Raw genomic sequence first — 16,799 nt, forward strand, 5'->3', positions numbered from 1 at the left:
ATTGTGATGTGTCATGTTTGTTATTTTACTGAAACTCGCACGTAAACACACCGTATAATACCGTAGTTTGTCAATGGCGAAATAATAATATTATAATCGCGATATGAATTCACAGTGAACAAACACAGTGGACAATATTTTTTTTTAAATATATTTATAACAACTGTTTTATTGTTGACGCGTGACAGAATCATTAAATTATAATGATCTTAACATATTATTCTATACAATGTATTGTTATGATGGTATAATAATATGTATAGGTACGTGTCTGTGTGCACGACGTACTATATCTGGTTAGACATCTAGAATGTCGGTTCTGGGAATCTTACAACCTATAATCGAATATCCTTACGATCGCAAAAGAAATCGCGAATTTTTAATATCTTGTTAAGTATTTTAGGTACATTTGCATGCTGAAAGCTTTTAAAAAGTGAAATGGAATAACAAGAACTATTAGGCAATATAAAATAATAAATATTTAAAAATTGTGTATAATATATATATATATATATATAATTACAAATATATAGATTATAATATCACCTATAAAATCATTACATTTTTGAATACAATTATGGGTTTAGGTTACAATTTCAGATAAATCGATTCGTACGTATAATAAAGTTTATACCTATTATTTATTGCTTGTATTTTTACTTCCAATAAAATAATATTCTCAATCTTAAAATTTAAAATATTGGTTTTGATGTTAAATACCTATTATTATTTATTGTGTTTATACCTTTTTTAATATAATAAACATTACCTATAGAAAATATGTAGGTAAAACAATCTATATCTGTATCTATTGTTTTAGTTAAAAAAATCATAAGAAAAAAAATATTCGATTCTTTACGATTACTATTCTCATGAAACTTGACCTTTTCAAACGTCCCTGTATAGAAAATATATACCATATTACCATCTAAGGTTATAGTTAAATATGTTCAATAAATTTCGAAATGTAAATCGTACGTTAAAATATGTCGTTTTAAATTTATACATAAAACTATATATAGTATACACCTATATAGTCAAAAAATGTAAATCAAATATTTTACCGCATTACTCAATTATCAGATGGCAAATAATTTTAAGAATATTTAAAAGAATATAGTTACGCAATTAAATTCCACTCGGAGTTAAAAAATATAATACCAAATAATGTGTCCATGAAGAAGAAAAAGAGTTTATATATTTAATGGGGAAATACTACATTTCTGATCATTATAATATAATACCATCATAGGAACATGGTAGAAAATGGTTTTAATGGCACACGCACATCTATTATTTGGTTCGATCATATAAACATATGCGCATATACATACACATATTATACACCTATACCTGCAGTACCTATATATGTATAACCAGAAGAGCATTTATTATCTCCAAAACGTATACATCGGTAATTCCGTATCGTACACCTGCGTATCGGTCACGACGAATAATGAAGGGAACCGTCACGTATGTCGGAATGGGGAGGGAAGAAAAAAAAATAAAAAAATAAAACAATGACTTCGTCCGAATGATTACAATAATCCACGATTCTAGAGGTGGGAAATTCGGATTGTACGTACGGTAATAATTATTTACACCATTGTGCGATGTGTGAGTACTTCTACGTCTGTCCTGGGTAATTTGCGGTCCTCCACAACCGATAATTACATTTTGTTCCTTTCATATTTTTGGCTTCAGACTGCTGGACGCTGCAGCAGTGGTTTCCGACGAAGGTGTTCGGATCCACCTCCACCAAAACGCCGCATACATATCGCTGTCATTATAATAATATTATTATACACCCATACACGCATGATACAGATTATCAAATATTTTTTCATTTTTTTTTTTTTTTTTTTATTCTATTGTACACCAAAAATAATACAAATGCATCGTGTATACTGAAGTAACTCATAAAAAATAAATAAACAGCCAAACAGGTGGTTTAGTGTCAAAACATGCATTGCTTTAGGTATTTCTTCGTGATTGATTCGAATAAATCCAATGTTTAACGTATTTCGCTTTAAGTTTTAGATACAGTCTTAGATACTATTAAACATGAAATTAGAATGTCAAAAAAAAAATAATGTTACTTTTATTCCTACATTTTGACTTAACCTTTACTAAATTTAGTTGGAAAATAATACAATTCAATAATAAGAAAAACAAATAAAAACATACAAATTTATACAAAATATTTCAATCAAAAATACTTACATTTAATTTTAAATAAGTATACTTTATTGATATTACTTTTACATAGATGTATAAATATTTTGATCAATTTATTTTATAAAATTGGATTGCATTAATTTATTTTTTACTAAATTCATATAATATAATTCAAAGATAGGTAATTTTAGATTCGTAAATTTAAGTAATAATAAAAAATATTTCAATATTCAATTTTTTTTTTTTTTTTGATTAATATTTTGTTATGTAATATATATATTGATATACCATGTGATGTATGTACTATGATGACGTGATCTAGGTTCGTCGAAATATTATTTATATAGGCTTATCAATTAATTTTAAGCGGTAAATTTAATTATTGATACGTCACAAATTTTTATAATAATATTATTTATGCATTTATGAATGTAAACTATACACATAACTCTTGTGTCACCTTATATTTTACATACAAATAATATTATACCCATAAATCAAAGAAAATTCAAAACATGTGTAGCTTTGTCTTGTTCCACTGAAATTGCACTTTGCTAGAGCTTTAAAACTCGTTGGTAGTAACAGTGTGCTCATCTAACACCCCTCATATCGGATTTACTTGAGATTGTTTTTCTTCTGTAATGCAAATCACTCCGGGGGCGACGGCGGAGTGCATATTTCGAAAATATCAGAGGTGCTTATGAAAGAGAAAACCGCATGAATATATTATATACACCGCAGGCTGCGCAGCAAAGACGTCACTCCGCTTGCCCTATCGTGCAATAAGAACGAAGTCTTCACTTTAATGGGATTAATTTTTAAAGCTGAAAAAAAATGACTTGAGAGTTTTTTGTACACTCGCGAAAAGCCTCTGAGGAATTGAGAGTAAACTGTGGCATATACCTACCGATTTTATATACATGCACATTGCACACCGCCAATACTCTTGTCCGCTATTGGAAAAGTTATAAAACCTTATTAGGCTTACGTCACTATATTATAATGCAACATTAGTCCCTCAGGTAGTTAACTTGATGAGAAAATAGTTGTAAAAGTATAAGGAAATATTGGGTTTGGGTTTATCGATGTCGGTCTGAAATAGTATATTTTTGTATTTTGTTAAACATACATTTTATAATAAGTGCCTTACATGAACTACCTATATAGAGTCCTGTTGATAGGTATATGCACTCTGCAGTTTTGACGTGCATGTAGTATTATTATTAGCTTTAAGGTTGCGTTAAGGTTTAAGGTTAATATTTGCAGTTTGACTTGTTCAACAGATAACCTAACCTAAGATTTTACGTGAGCAAAATATATGACAGTGAATACATAATTTAAAAATGTCTAAACATTACCTTAGTATGGTTAACGAGAAGAACATTGATGGATCTGAAAGGGATTTCATTTTTAAAATACTATTTTTTGTATCCTTATTATTTTATTTTGGTTCGATGTGTGGACTAATTATTAAATTTCTAATGCATCATCTTCGATTAAATTTTGTGGCATACTTTTATTTAATTGGTTCAATATTGATATTAAGACTGCAGTTTTATTATTTGAAAATTGAATTTTATTTTTATTTTTACATTTCCAATTCAAACCAAAAAAACTACTTACATTTATTTTTAAATTAAAATTATCATACGGAATATTTCTTTTCGTATTCTACGATTTCAATTTTAATATATTATAAACCTTTACTGTTGTTTGTTACTTCGGATGTGGTAATTGGTTTACCTATATAATATGTATCTCGTATATAAAGCACGTGTCCATTTTTTTTTTGCATTCAATACATATAAGTATTTACATACGTAGCATTTGTGGTTGATATAGCGATATGTGGAATAACTGCTGTTCAAACAACGATTAAAACAATCGTTAAGGGTCATAACGAACACGTGGTGGACTCGGGTGTATGCGTTACTAATGAATTTCCAAAGTTGTGTCAAATCATCCTCGCCCCAGCGTATAAGTTGCGTTTGACACATGTTTCGGGGTATAACAACAAAATAATATTAAGAATTAAGATGTTGTGGAGATTAACATCGATAGTGGGTATATAATAATATCGTGTATTAGATGAGTTATCGCGCAACCTGTTACGGTTGGTGCCGGCAGATTGTAATCGATGAGCAATAAAAATAAATCGTTGGTTTGGACACCCGTGAGATTTCCAAGAGATAACGCACTACACGTCTGTGTGTGTCTACACACCAGGGTGTGTAATATCGCCTATAACCCACCCCAAAATATATGCACATAAACAGATAGGAAATATTACACTCTGTATTTTCTCGGCGACATGTGTTTACAGAGGTGGCAAGTGTTTTAAAGTATCTGCGATTTTTGTCCATACATTACATGTGTGCCGCGCGAGAAAATGGGCTAAAAGTGAATTACAATTTCAATTTCATCCCTATTGAAATCTATATATGCCTATACCTATAAAGTATAAATATTTGCAATATTTCTCTTGGTTTTAAAATCTCGTTACTTATCCGGCGATATGGCGAACAGAACACAATACACATGCACATATTTTTTATCATATTATGGCGTTAAAAACCGTATACAAATACCTATTGTATTGCTCATGACAAATATACAATTTTTTTTTTTTATTAAGAGTAAAGGCTTGGACAGCAGAGGTCATTAGCCTGTAAAAGTTTCACATTGTTCAATTAATGTTTGATAGCTTAAACGTATTTTTACATGGTTATATACAATTATTATACTGACTGATAAATCGCGAAAACGTCGAGCATGCTGACAAATATTCCTTGACATAAAATTAGTATATGCAGAACATGGACGAAAAAACAATAAAAATCGTAGTTTGTGATACATTCGAGAGAGTATAGTTAAGATATTTTGGTTGTGTTCGATATAGTTCATTTCAGTTATATCCGGACTGCTCTCCAACCGTGTGAAACAATTTTATCTGACCGCAGTCTTGTTCTAAAAGGTGTTCACTATATTTTATTTAAGTCAGTAAAAATGAATCACTGGAAAGAATAAACTCATTATGAAGATTTAAATTTTTTATTATTATTATTAAAATATTAGTTATTGAAAAATGGAACCGGTTTTGTTGATCGAACATACGAAAATAATATTACACAATATTTAATTAATATATACCTACACAGTAATTTTTTTTAAACGTAGACACTAATTACTTTTGAATACATATTAATCTTTTCTTGTTTTTAATTGTGTATAGGTACTTGTTTTTTTTTTTTTTAATTTAAAGTTATTATTAAATTTCGATACAAACGATAATTCGTTAAATTTAATCAGTGCAATCATCAATGAAAATATTAAGCTTAATTAGTTAGTATCAGGCCCGTATTGAACCGGCGAGCTACCGAGAAAATCTCGGTGGGCCGCGTAAAAATTAATATTAACTATATTATCTATCTTATATTTTGCGTTTTTTTTAATAATATAACTGAAGTATACTAAGTAACTTAATGTAATGTACCTATTGAATAGGTAATTTGTAAATGTGCTTTAGAGAAACAATTATTATTTAAAGCACATATACTAAAAGTAAAAAGAGTGATCATAAAAAAATGTTTTTCGAAAGGGCCGATACTTTGTTAAAGGGCCGGTAGAAATTTAAAATCTCGGTGGGCCGAAAAGTCTCTATCCGGCGCTGGTTAGTATAATGTGTTTAATTCAATTTAACATGTATAGGTATTGATTTTTTTTTTTGAAAACAATAACTGAATTATACACATTTATTTTTCATATTTTAATACATACACATAAAATTAATTATGCTACAAATATAACGTTGACCAAATTGTGGAACTCACTATAAGAACTACATTGCACTATTAACACATACCTTGATTTTATTTCAGGTACAGAGATGAATCGCTGTGTTGGCCCGAGAGGTATGTATAATTTTTTTTTTCAGTTTAAATGTTATGCTAAGTCTTCTTTTCTGAAAATAACTGCATACTCTAATATTATTAAACTATAATATAAAATATATAAAAGAATTGAGGGTTTTAATAAAATTACGAGCACAATCATAATAATAATATGGAATTTCGTGATTTTTTTTCCTTCCCTATCGTTTATTATGGAAATATTTGCGTTTTATTCAAAACGACCGGAATTTCATTTTGTCAGAAAATCTCCTGTAGACGTCTTACGCTATATAAAAACACGATTCGCTTACATTATTATCATCGTCCCATAATCATCTACGATACGGTTTCATCTGGATCTATTTGAAAAAGTCATGCATTAATGCGTCAATTTAGTTTAATATAACCCAGCTAGTTTGTTCAGTTAAATGCTTAACTATGAAACATATGTTAATTGATTTTTATTTGTTATTCGAGGTATTAATGGTTAAAAGTTAAATTTAATATATATTTAAATTTATTTTGAAGTGTCTCATTAAGGATATATTTTCAAACCATTATTATAAAATATAGGTATATTGTTCAACGAACGACACGTAGGTATTTGATTATACTTATTATATGTATTATAAATTTATAATTGATTCTCTATACATTTTTAAATGTTACAAATAATTATTATTTGATCACATTTTTTTGAAATTTAAAATAGACACTAATCTACTCTCATAGGAAGGTATAGACGACTTAATTGCCTATGTGTTAAAAACAGAACAATAAATATATATTTTATAACTAAATATAGGTAACAATATACAATTTTTTTGTAAATTTAACTATATAATGATCCATAGGGTTTTCAAATGTCAAATCGATCTCGACACAGCTTGAAAATTATTTATTCATTACATTTCAATTGAAATTAAATATGCATTTGATATAGGAAAATACGTAAATATTTACATGCATTTTATTTCACTCATTTTTATAATTTTCATCGTGAAACCAATGATGTATATAATATTATTTACATATGGCTTTGATTACTCCATCATAGAGAAGACGAGTTTCAGTCGCGACTTAATTGATTAAGTACGGGAGTATTATATATATATATATATATAATATATATAAACCTTTCGATAATTATTATTGTTTGCAGTTTGAGTTTATTCATTAGGTAGAGGTACCTAAATATATATATATATATATACGCGAGCACGAGACCTGCAGGATCGTGAGATTCGTATTATTTTCACCCAGCAAACAAACAGCTTATTATACGACAAGAAATAAAAAAACAAAATCCATCCGACGATAGGGATATTGCTATTGCTATTGCATCTAATATGCATTTCAGTTTCTGCCGGTTCTGGTTCAACCAATAGAATAATTATGTCGAAAACGCGATGGGATCATTCGGGCGCGGGCGGGCGCACTGGTATATTTATATTATAATCTATTGTGTGTATACAATATTACATGTTATACACACGCACAGAATAATATTATATATCCATCGGAACACTGGTCACGTAATGAAATTAATAGAAAACAAACACCTGTAATGACGGATGATGGTTAAAAACGATTTTCCAAAACGAAACGCCCCGTTTCGAAGCAACGGTTTTTTTTTATTATTATTATTATTTATTTGTACGAAATGTGTGCACATCGGAGATCACTATCGCGTAATATTATATTATAGGCGTCGTTGTTTTCAAACAATTACATAATATTATCATATACTGTATAGGTATGTACTTATACTTGAAAATTTCGTCCAATAGATGACGACGACAACGAAAACTATTATATACTATATGATGAACACGTCATCATCGTCATTAAATGAATACGTCACAATGTTTTGTATAATAATTATTATAGAATAGTAAATGGTCTTACCACCATACGTTAACATTTTACCATTTTACATCCTCCACTCATCGAAATGCACGAGAAATTTTGGTTACTGATATACTTTGTATACAAATTTATTATTATTTGAACGTGTTATCAATAATATTAAACATGTACAACATGGCTCTTATTATAATGTGACGTTATCAGTATTGCAGAATTATACCAAGTCTAACCGTTTACAGTTTTTCGTCCGAAATTGTATTTATTTTTTTTCTATATAAAAAAATTGTGGCATCAAACAAACATCTGGTTTTGAAAATATTATTCTTAACGATTCATCGTGTATTTATCAGTGTCACGCACGGCGTTCAAATTAATCGATATAGAGAGAAAATTCTTTTACGCGATTATAATACAAATTTATAATCGTTGTTGATGGGAGTTTCAACCGGTGGTGTAAGATGACAAATGATTAAGCCATCCGTAATAACATTGTATAATGAGACATCGGTTTTTCGTTACACGTTAGTACAATTATTATTATTTTTCAAAACTATTCACATTATTTTTTTACCCTTGTTCCCTGTAACTAATTCTTTGTGTATCAATAATCGCATGAAATCGATTGGAAAATTGAACGATTTAACTTGCACCTATATGTATTGCATGTCTACATTTTCTCATGTTTACCGGTGATAAATTACATAAACATGATTGTCATTCCGTATGTATACTTTTTTTATACATTTATATATTTATCCGACGTATTTAATAATTTAGACATTTTTATAATCTATTTGGGATACCATTTTAAATTAATTTTAATCCCCAAATTTAATTAGTAATAACCATTCATCCATATCAGCACATACCACAATACTTATTGAGACAAATATCTAAATTGTGACTATTTAGATTTTAGATTTGTTATTTATATAATATTACTTACTATATATTATGTATATATTGTTAGTGATTAAATCAAAATTGTATGTATCATACGAATAAAGTAAAATATTTTTGGGTTTTATGATGCTAATTATATCTTGTTTGTTCAATAATGTAATTTTAAAATAAGAATTTAATCATTGTTATCTTATTGTTTTAACATTAATTTAGTACCATCACTAAAATTAATAAATATTATAGTAAACAAATCTTGGTCATTTTTTTACTGGAAATTGTTTATCGTTATGCTTAAAATATATACACCAGTTATGGTTAGTACTTAAACATAAACACAAATTTTAAAGTTAGGTTTGTTAGTTTATAATAAGCTATATTGTTTTACTTGTCTTAACAAATAATTCCAATATGATATATGATTTAACCTATTTATGAAGTTATTAGTTAAGAATTTAAGATAATAAAACATAAAACATTGATAGTGTTGTTAAAAGGTTCTTTCAATATTTTAGGTGCACAAAAGACATAATAGATACAAAAATGATTGATATTATTTCTGTTTTTTTCTTATAACATGTTGGTATGATAAAAATTAACTAGAAAATTATATAATAACTTAAAACATAAACATAATAAAATTATTATTTTTTTAAGATAACTTGGTTACATAGTACAAATTGGGCTTTCAATTCTTGAAAATTTAATATAGCCTGCAATATAGCTGCGTTTCTGCAGTCTGTTGGTTTGCAGTGAGGTATAATTCGATGTTTGGTAATATTCACAATATTATTGTAATATTATCATGCCCCGAAATGGTGATGGTTATAATAGGTATGAAAATAAAAGTTATTCCAAATACCATTTTCATTTACTGCAATATTTCTCATGATATCCCTTAGTGTCCCCCATTTATATATCGTTAACCGTATTCAATAAATAATCCTGAAATGAATACTAGGTATACTACTGCAGTATATTTCCTGGTCCCTTTATATAAACAATCGTTTCTACAGGTAATTTCTATTGTCCGTCGCCAATCGTGAGTAATATTTATGTTTTGACAGTCTTAAATAAACATTACGAGATAATGTTGTTTTTATAGAGAGACCAGTACAATGGTCCCAACTCCCAGTATCAATGATTTATATGCTATCCGATGCGTATTTTAACTCCTCTTCTATTGTCACATTGACAGAAGCAATGGATAGCGGAAAATACAATTTTTACTCCACCGATCATAGACATTTAAGGTCGTGTAGGTAACAAAATTTAAAAATGAATACTGTATAGTGATGTAAAGATGTATATTATACTATATAATAATATTATAATATAATGTACTATATAGGAAAACATCTAATGAACTAAACATCTTGTCCAAAACTAAAAACAAAACAAAAATCAGTTATGCAAATAGACCTCACTAGGGTTTTCATAATTTTCATTATTATGTTAAAAAAGAGATTTTATACACGTGAAACCATTTTTTTTACTTACAGTCATTAGTGAAATGCATTGGACATTTCGCCGTACAGTTACTTTTGTACTTTATGGTAATTTTGTTTATTCTTTACAAGTCTGTATATTTCATTATATATTTGTCGCATAGAGACATATATATATATATATATATATATATATATATACCCGTTAACATATGAACATATATTTAATATTATATAGGTATAGCAACATCTTGGTATTAAATCTTAGAATGCAACTCGGCAAGACCGAAGATATGTTTTTAGTTTAAAATATAATTTGGAGCATATTCCATTTTTCATTTATTATAATATGACATAACTGTAATTATTATAAATTATAATAATGTAGAGTAAGTATAATATATCATAGTGTATAAATTTCTTATGACATTATATATGAATAATTTGTGCTATTATTATTGAATATTATTTCACTGCAAAAAAATGCTTAATAATATACAAATATCTTTTCGTATAAATATAATTTAATATTTTCTTGTACATCTATATCTATGAGCATATAGACATACATAACATGGGTATATATATGGATAATTATGTAGTACAACAGTACATATTATATACGTAAGAATCTTAGGCTAAGATAATAATCAAACAGGTAGTGCAAGTCAAATAGCACAGACAAAATATTTTTAAAAACGGTTATCGCGGGTACACCGTAGATATTTGTTATGATGGTGTGTGTACCTTCTAACAAAGTGGAAATACCTCGTGCAACGGTCGTCAACGGATGGATGGATGGATGATGGGTTAGTGTTGGTTTGATGAGAGTAATGGCCAGCGGAGAGAGACGACCAAACGTGGGCATGTCGTCTGAGGGCGACATTGGAATACAATCGTTCAAATTAAAACAGTAAATGGAAGGTATGAAACAGAGACAGAAAATAGAAATAAAGAGGGGAAAATAAGAATGAAAAAAAGGAATAATAATAAATAATCGCATAAAACAACGACCGTCAACTACTGTATAATGGGAGAGGGACGTAGTAAGAACGTCAACCTGGTGAAGCCTTTTACGGAATGAAATAATTGTATGTCCGGAGTTGTGTATGTGTGCGTGCTTGCACGCGTGCGCGTGTATGGTGTGCGAGTTTGTTGCAAATATCTATATGGAAAATGTTTAAAATAAAAATCGGTAATGATAAATATTTTGAGTATCTAAGTTTTTTAAGCAGAATAACACTAATTTTAATCGTACGAATAATTCGTCCTCTTCAAAGTAGTAGTGATACCTATAAATTATAAATTTAAAAAAAAAAACGATTGATATAATTTATCATTCATCATTAGAGGTAGCTGTCATAGTTATTTCAATTACTAACGTATATTACTCGTTAATAGTCGATATATGATATAACCTAATTATTATCTTTTAAACTTAGTTTTTATTTTGCTATTTTTCAGCAAATAAGATTGACTATAAGTCTTTAACCAATATTCAAAATTTAAAGATTAAACATCTATTAGTTTAATAAATAAGCGTTGTGCCGTTGTCTTATAACTGAAAACATACAATATTATAAAAAAATTAACATAGATTTTCCTTGTAGTAATATAAATACCGACAAGAATAGGCCAGTTAGCTTATGAGGTAAGCACTATACACCGTGAGTTTATTTAATAATTTTAGGACAGTTAATTCTTATAGATTTTGTCATTCAAAAGGTTGTCGGCCTACACGTCTGAGGCCGGTAAAATGTTCAGTCTTAATTCGATCCTGTAGGTGATAAAATGTATACGTTTGAATTGCTGTTATGTATATTATTATTAATATATTGGACCGGATATCTGATTGATATATTGAAATGACTTAGATCAATGCACCTATTAAATTTGTGAAACAACTTTATAGTTAAACACTATGAACTCTCATTAAAATTGTTTTTCGTATATTTCATGAAAAAAATACTATTTTTAGATTAAACTATTGCTGGGATTATCATAATATTCTGCTTATTAAAATATTATATTTCAATAACCTATTTAACATAAATATAATTTGAATTAGTTATAACTGTATAGTTTGGAAGAATGTAACTATTAGTTTTACAATGATGTTTATTTGATTTTTTTATTAGAATATTTTATGAAATGAAAATATGGCTTTTGAATTTACTTAAAAATTTAAAAAATCTAAGATTTATCAATTTAATAGCAAAAAATTGGGTGTGGCCATTCTTGTTGAATAATCCTGAGTATAATATCTTCTTCTTTCCCTCACCCATCGCTTTAAAATATATTATGTGGTAATTTTTGAAAAATTATAATAATTAGTTTAATAGATTTTTAAGTACTGTTAAGACGCTCCTTAGCGATAAATGAAAATGAATCACCTATGTTGTTATATTATAACTCACAAGTATTATATTTTGTGCTTAACTAAATATTTTTGACAAAATAAAGAATTCAAATGGGTACATTTTCAAAAATAAATAAAAGTTATCAATAATTGTATTTAGCGAAGTCAATCCGCGAGAGTTTTCAATTAATAAAATCTCAAATGAGACGCTTTTTTTCTAATTTGTTTTTAAATGTCATTAATAATGACTCATTGTATACCTACAGAGTACGCTACACATGACATGACCCACCAATCCCACTTTAAGTCTTGCAAATTTTAAGCATATGATGAATGTAAATATAATAAACACAATATAGCTGTTTGCAGTATATAGTCAACAACACGTCAAAATATTTTATCGTTTCGAAGATTGCGTTTTGTTTGGGTGCAAATAATTCTGTTCCGGCAATACTTACTTCTTGCGGGGACGTAGACATATGTGGTGGAATGGGGGGGGGGGGGTTACATGGAAACCGTATATTATATTTTGTTGTATGTTGTATCCATCCAGGAGAAGGTAAAAGTTGCGTTGCACGAGTCATTTTACTCGGTGGTACATATCGGACCGAAAGTTTAATGCAAAATATAACGCTCAGGGTCGAAGTTTCACCGGGAGCTGCGAGAATGTACACACACACACACACACGTACCGTGGCATGGCAGCTGCCAGTAAATACGTGACTTAGCGTACAAATGAGCTCAGGCACGTGCGTCTCGTGCATTGTGTTCTGGGTCATCCGATATTGTCGGACACACCACCGACCACTGTCGGCTAATGTGTAAGAGTAATGACGGCACCAGATACACACACACATACTCAAATACACATACACAGTACACACAATAATATAATATCTAAGACGTACGATTATGACGTGATTTCAAAACAATACTGTATAGTGTTTAATAATAATAATAATTTTATATCATAAGTACAAATGTATATTATTCACATTAATGTTTTTAACCGATTGGCAATTACTAACGTGACGTAAAAAATATTATTTTTATCACTGCTATTTCAGATAATAACGGTATAAATAATGTTTTAAAATTTAGTTTTCATTTCATATTTTTTTTCTTATATTATGCGATTTTCAATCATTTATTATTCATATTTAACACTGAATTATATACATTTTCTATAGGTGGTTATTTTTGGTTTATTGTGTCTTTATCTCTAATGTATATACCTACATAATTAATTCAAAAATTAATATTTTGATTGGATCAAAACTTGGCCACCTGTAAAATAAAGTGCGGCATTACACGCATACATATAATACGAAATTCACCGTCAGGTCGGATCAATTTGCGCCTCCTGTAAAATAGTTTTATATTTGGTTTGTCACAAAATGTTCAGGTTATAATATGTTGAATACATTTTCAGAATTTTTAGTAGAGATAATTTATACATTTATTATGGTCGTGTTAAGCTGGATTTTAAATATAAAAAAGTTAAGAAAGCTCACTCCATAAGATGTTTACTCCCGGTTTCTAAAAAATATTTAAATGTTTATTACAACGTAATAAACCATTATTCTGTACACAATTTTAAACTTACCTATTTTTTTTTTTAAGTTGACTGCTGGTTAGGTATAATATAATCTATAGTAAATACTCATATTGCTCATCATAGGCGTAATAAATACAATTTTTCTTTTTCTTTAATATTGACAAGTATGAATTTACTTTGAATAGAATCATTATTGTAATACAACAATATCAACAATCATAACTATATGTACCTACTGGAGACAAACGGACACTAGGAGAATATAGCGTGTCCTAAACTTGTTTAGAAACTTTAAACTGTATAAATGGCCTCAAATTCAGAAATCAAATAAAAAGTTAAATAATGAAAATACAAATTTAAATATAATTACTACACATTTTTAATTTCGATTTTAACTAGCGTATACAAACATCGATACTTTTCTTACCTTCAAATCAGACAATTGGTAAATTCTTTGTCATATTGAACCTAATAAATACAATAGTTTTAGTTCTACTCAACGCAAATATGACTACTTGCTATATTAAGGGTTTGCAAAATGGAAAAAACACATGTGGCTGTGACGTTTTCCTTAGAAATTAATCTTACGATTTATTTTTATTATTGGACCAATAAAGCTCTAATATTGTTATTAGAACTTCAATACTATTTTCAAATATGATATATTATTTTATATCCCTTAATAGGAATTTTCTCTTTTAATATGACCTAAAAAATTCTAATAACATACATCATTTATTAGTGGTTATAATACATACGCATTTAAATAATTTATAAGCTCCTTATTTGTGTAATTTGTGAATAAATAATTCAAAAATATACCTCTTCATTTTTAATTATAATTTTAAAATGCATAAGCATTCTCTTAAACATTAAACATTTAGAACTGATACTAATTCCGTATTCCTACCAATATACTTTTATAAGTAATATACATTTATTTAACTAGGCATTATAGGTTTAGAAGTTGCCAGGTAGTTTAAGCGTGGCCATTTTTTAAACAGTTATATTAACGATTTAATGGGAAGAACTTCAAAGAAAAAAAATCAACCTCGCGTCGATAATAAATGTTTACGAGAGTATAATGTTTGGTTTAGAGCTCGCGTGTCCTCACACAAATATGTGAATATATGTATATTGTATATACCGTGACCGTATCTGTGGTTAATTATTATCCATTAGTAACGTGATCTTCATCCGTGTGACGTTTAGAAAGTAACCAGGGTACTTAAACTAAACCTATACATATTACATGTCTTTAAAAAAATTTACAAATGTCTTGTTATTAATTATGATATTTACACGTGGTACCATTTGACCGGTAAATACTTAAATAAAAAAACTGCTGGATGGTAGTTTAACACTATCTTGTAACGAAATGAATAAACAAAGAATATTATGTGTGATAATTAAGAATATTTTATTATTATCTAGGTAACATTTTTTTTTTTTTTATTGTAGTATTTTTCATTTCTCTTGAATATTTAAAATATGTACTCTGCAATACTACAAAAATAATGTATACTTATTATGAATAAATAAAATATAAATTTAATAATATGTTCATTGGTCTATAAAGTTTAGTTGTAGGACAAAAGTTATCCAAAACTTTATAAATACTAAAATATTGTAATAAACAAATAGATATAATATGATTACATATTATATAGGTACATATAAATAAAGAGGATGATATTTTATACTCTATTTTTTAAAAAAAAAAATTTAAAAGATAGCAACTTTTTTTAATATGCAATTAGTCTTTGTTTACCTGGTGTAATATGATAAAAAGATCAACGAATTAACTACTTGAAGGTTTCATAATACAACGCACTATTTGTCTACTTTTATTCTAATAATTTTAAATGTACGGAAATACCGATTTAAAAGAATTTAATTAGATACTTTGGGGCATGGCGTGGCAGAGTGAATGCACCAGTTGCAATTCTACATTGGTGTTTAGCCGCTCCTCCAGCTGCTTCTTCACGGATGGGTGACCAAACGAGAATTAAATTACACGGCAAGCCATGTATAAAAATTAAGCTAAAAAAATTATATTCAAATCTGAGATCTTCAAAAAGAAATGTATGGTTTGTACGTGATTGTTTTCAAAATACAAAATAAAAAATAAACTGCAGAGTTAAACCAAGTATTTACTAGAATTAAAATTATATTTTGATGTGTACTTTTAAATAGCTTACTTTAAATATTATGTAATTAATACATCCCAATTACCTGCAGTGGGTACCATACACAAATAAAACCTATGATAAAACAATAGTTGTAAATATTATTAATGTTTCCCCCCAAAAAATCATGATTAAAATTTCTAATTACTGTTCAAAATATAATTTAAAAAATGAACGAAATAATTCTTCAGTTAATAATTTTTACTATATATCTATAATTGTATTCATACATTTTACGAAATTTAAATAATTTAAGACATTTTAATATTATTGTATATTCATATACAAACTGAAATATTTTTAATTGTCTATTTTATATAAGGTTTAAATTGCGAAAAAATGAAATAAAATTTAACAAGTTAGCCTTGAAATTGTAATGTTCAAAACTTCTAAAATAAATCTGCGGCA

At 27.9% G+C, this 16,799-nt stretch overlaps 1 protein-coding gene across 1 annotated transcript in view; it reads left to right on the top strand.

The window, feature by feature from the left end:
* Positions 1–16,799, top strand: part of trh (PAS domain-containing protein trachealess) — a 130,604-nt gene that overhangs the window by 17,140 nt on the left and 96,665 nt on the right. Inside the window, exon 2 of the mRNA XM_015515335.2 lies at positions 6,057–6,089. Within this exon, the coding sequence (XP_015370821.1) occupies positions 6,057–6,089 (33 nt within the window). The remainder of the gene's footprint in view (positions 1–6,056; positions 6,090–16,799) is intronic.

The sequence above is a fragment of the Diuraphis noxia genome, unplaced genomic scaffold, assembly GCF_037042655.1.
Source record: "Diuraphis noxia isolate RWA-SAM2 unplaced genomic scaffold, SU_Dnox_SAM2 contig0002, whole genome shotgun sequence".
In the NCBI taxonomy this organism is placed as follows: domain Eukaryota; kingdom Metazoa; phylum Arthropoda; class Insecta; order Hemiptera; family Aphididae; genus Diuraphis; species Diuraphis noxia.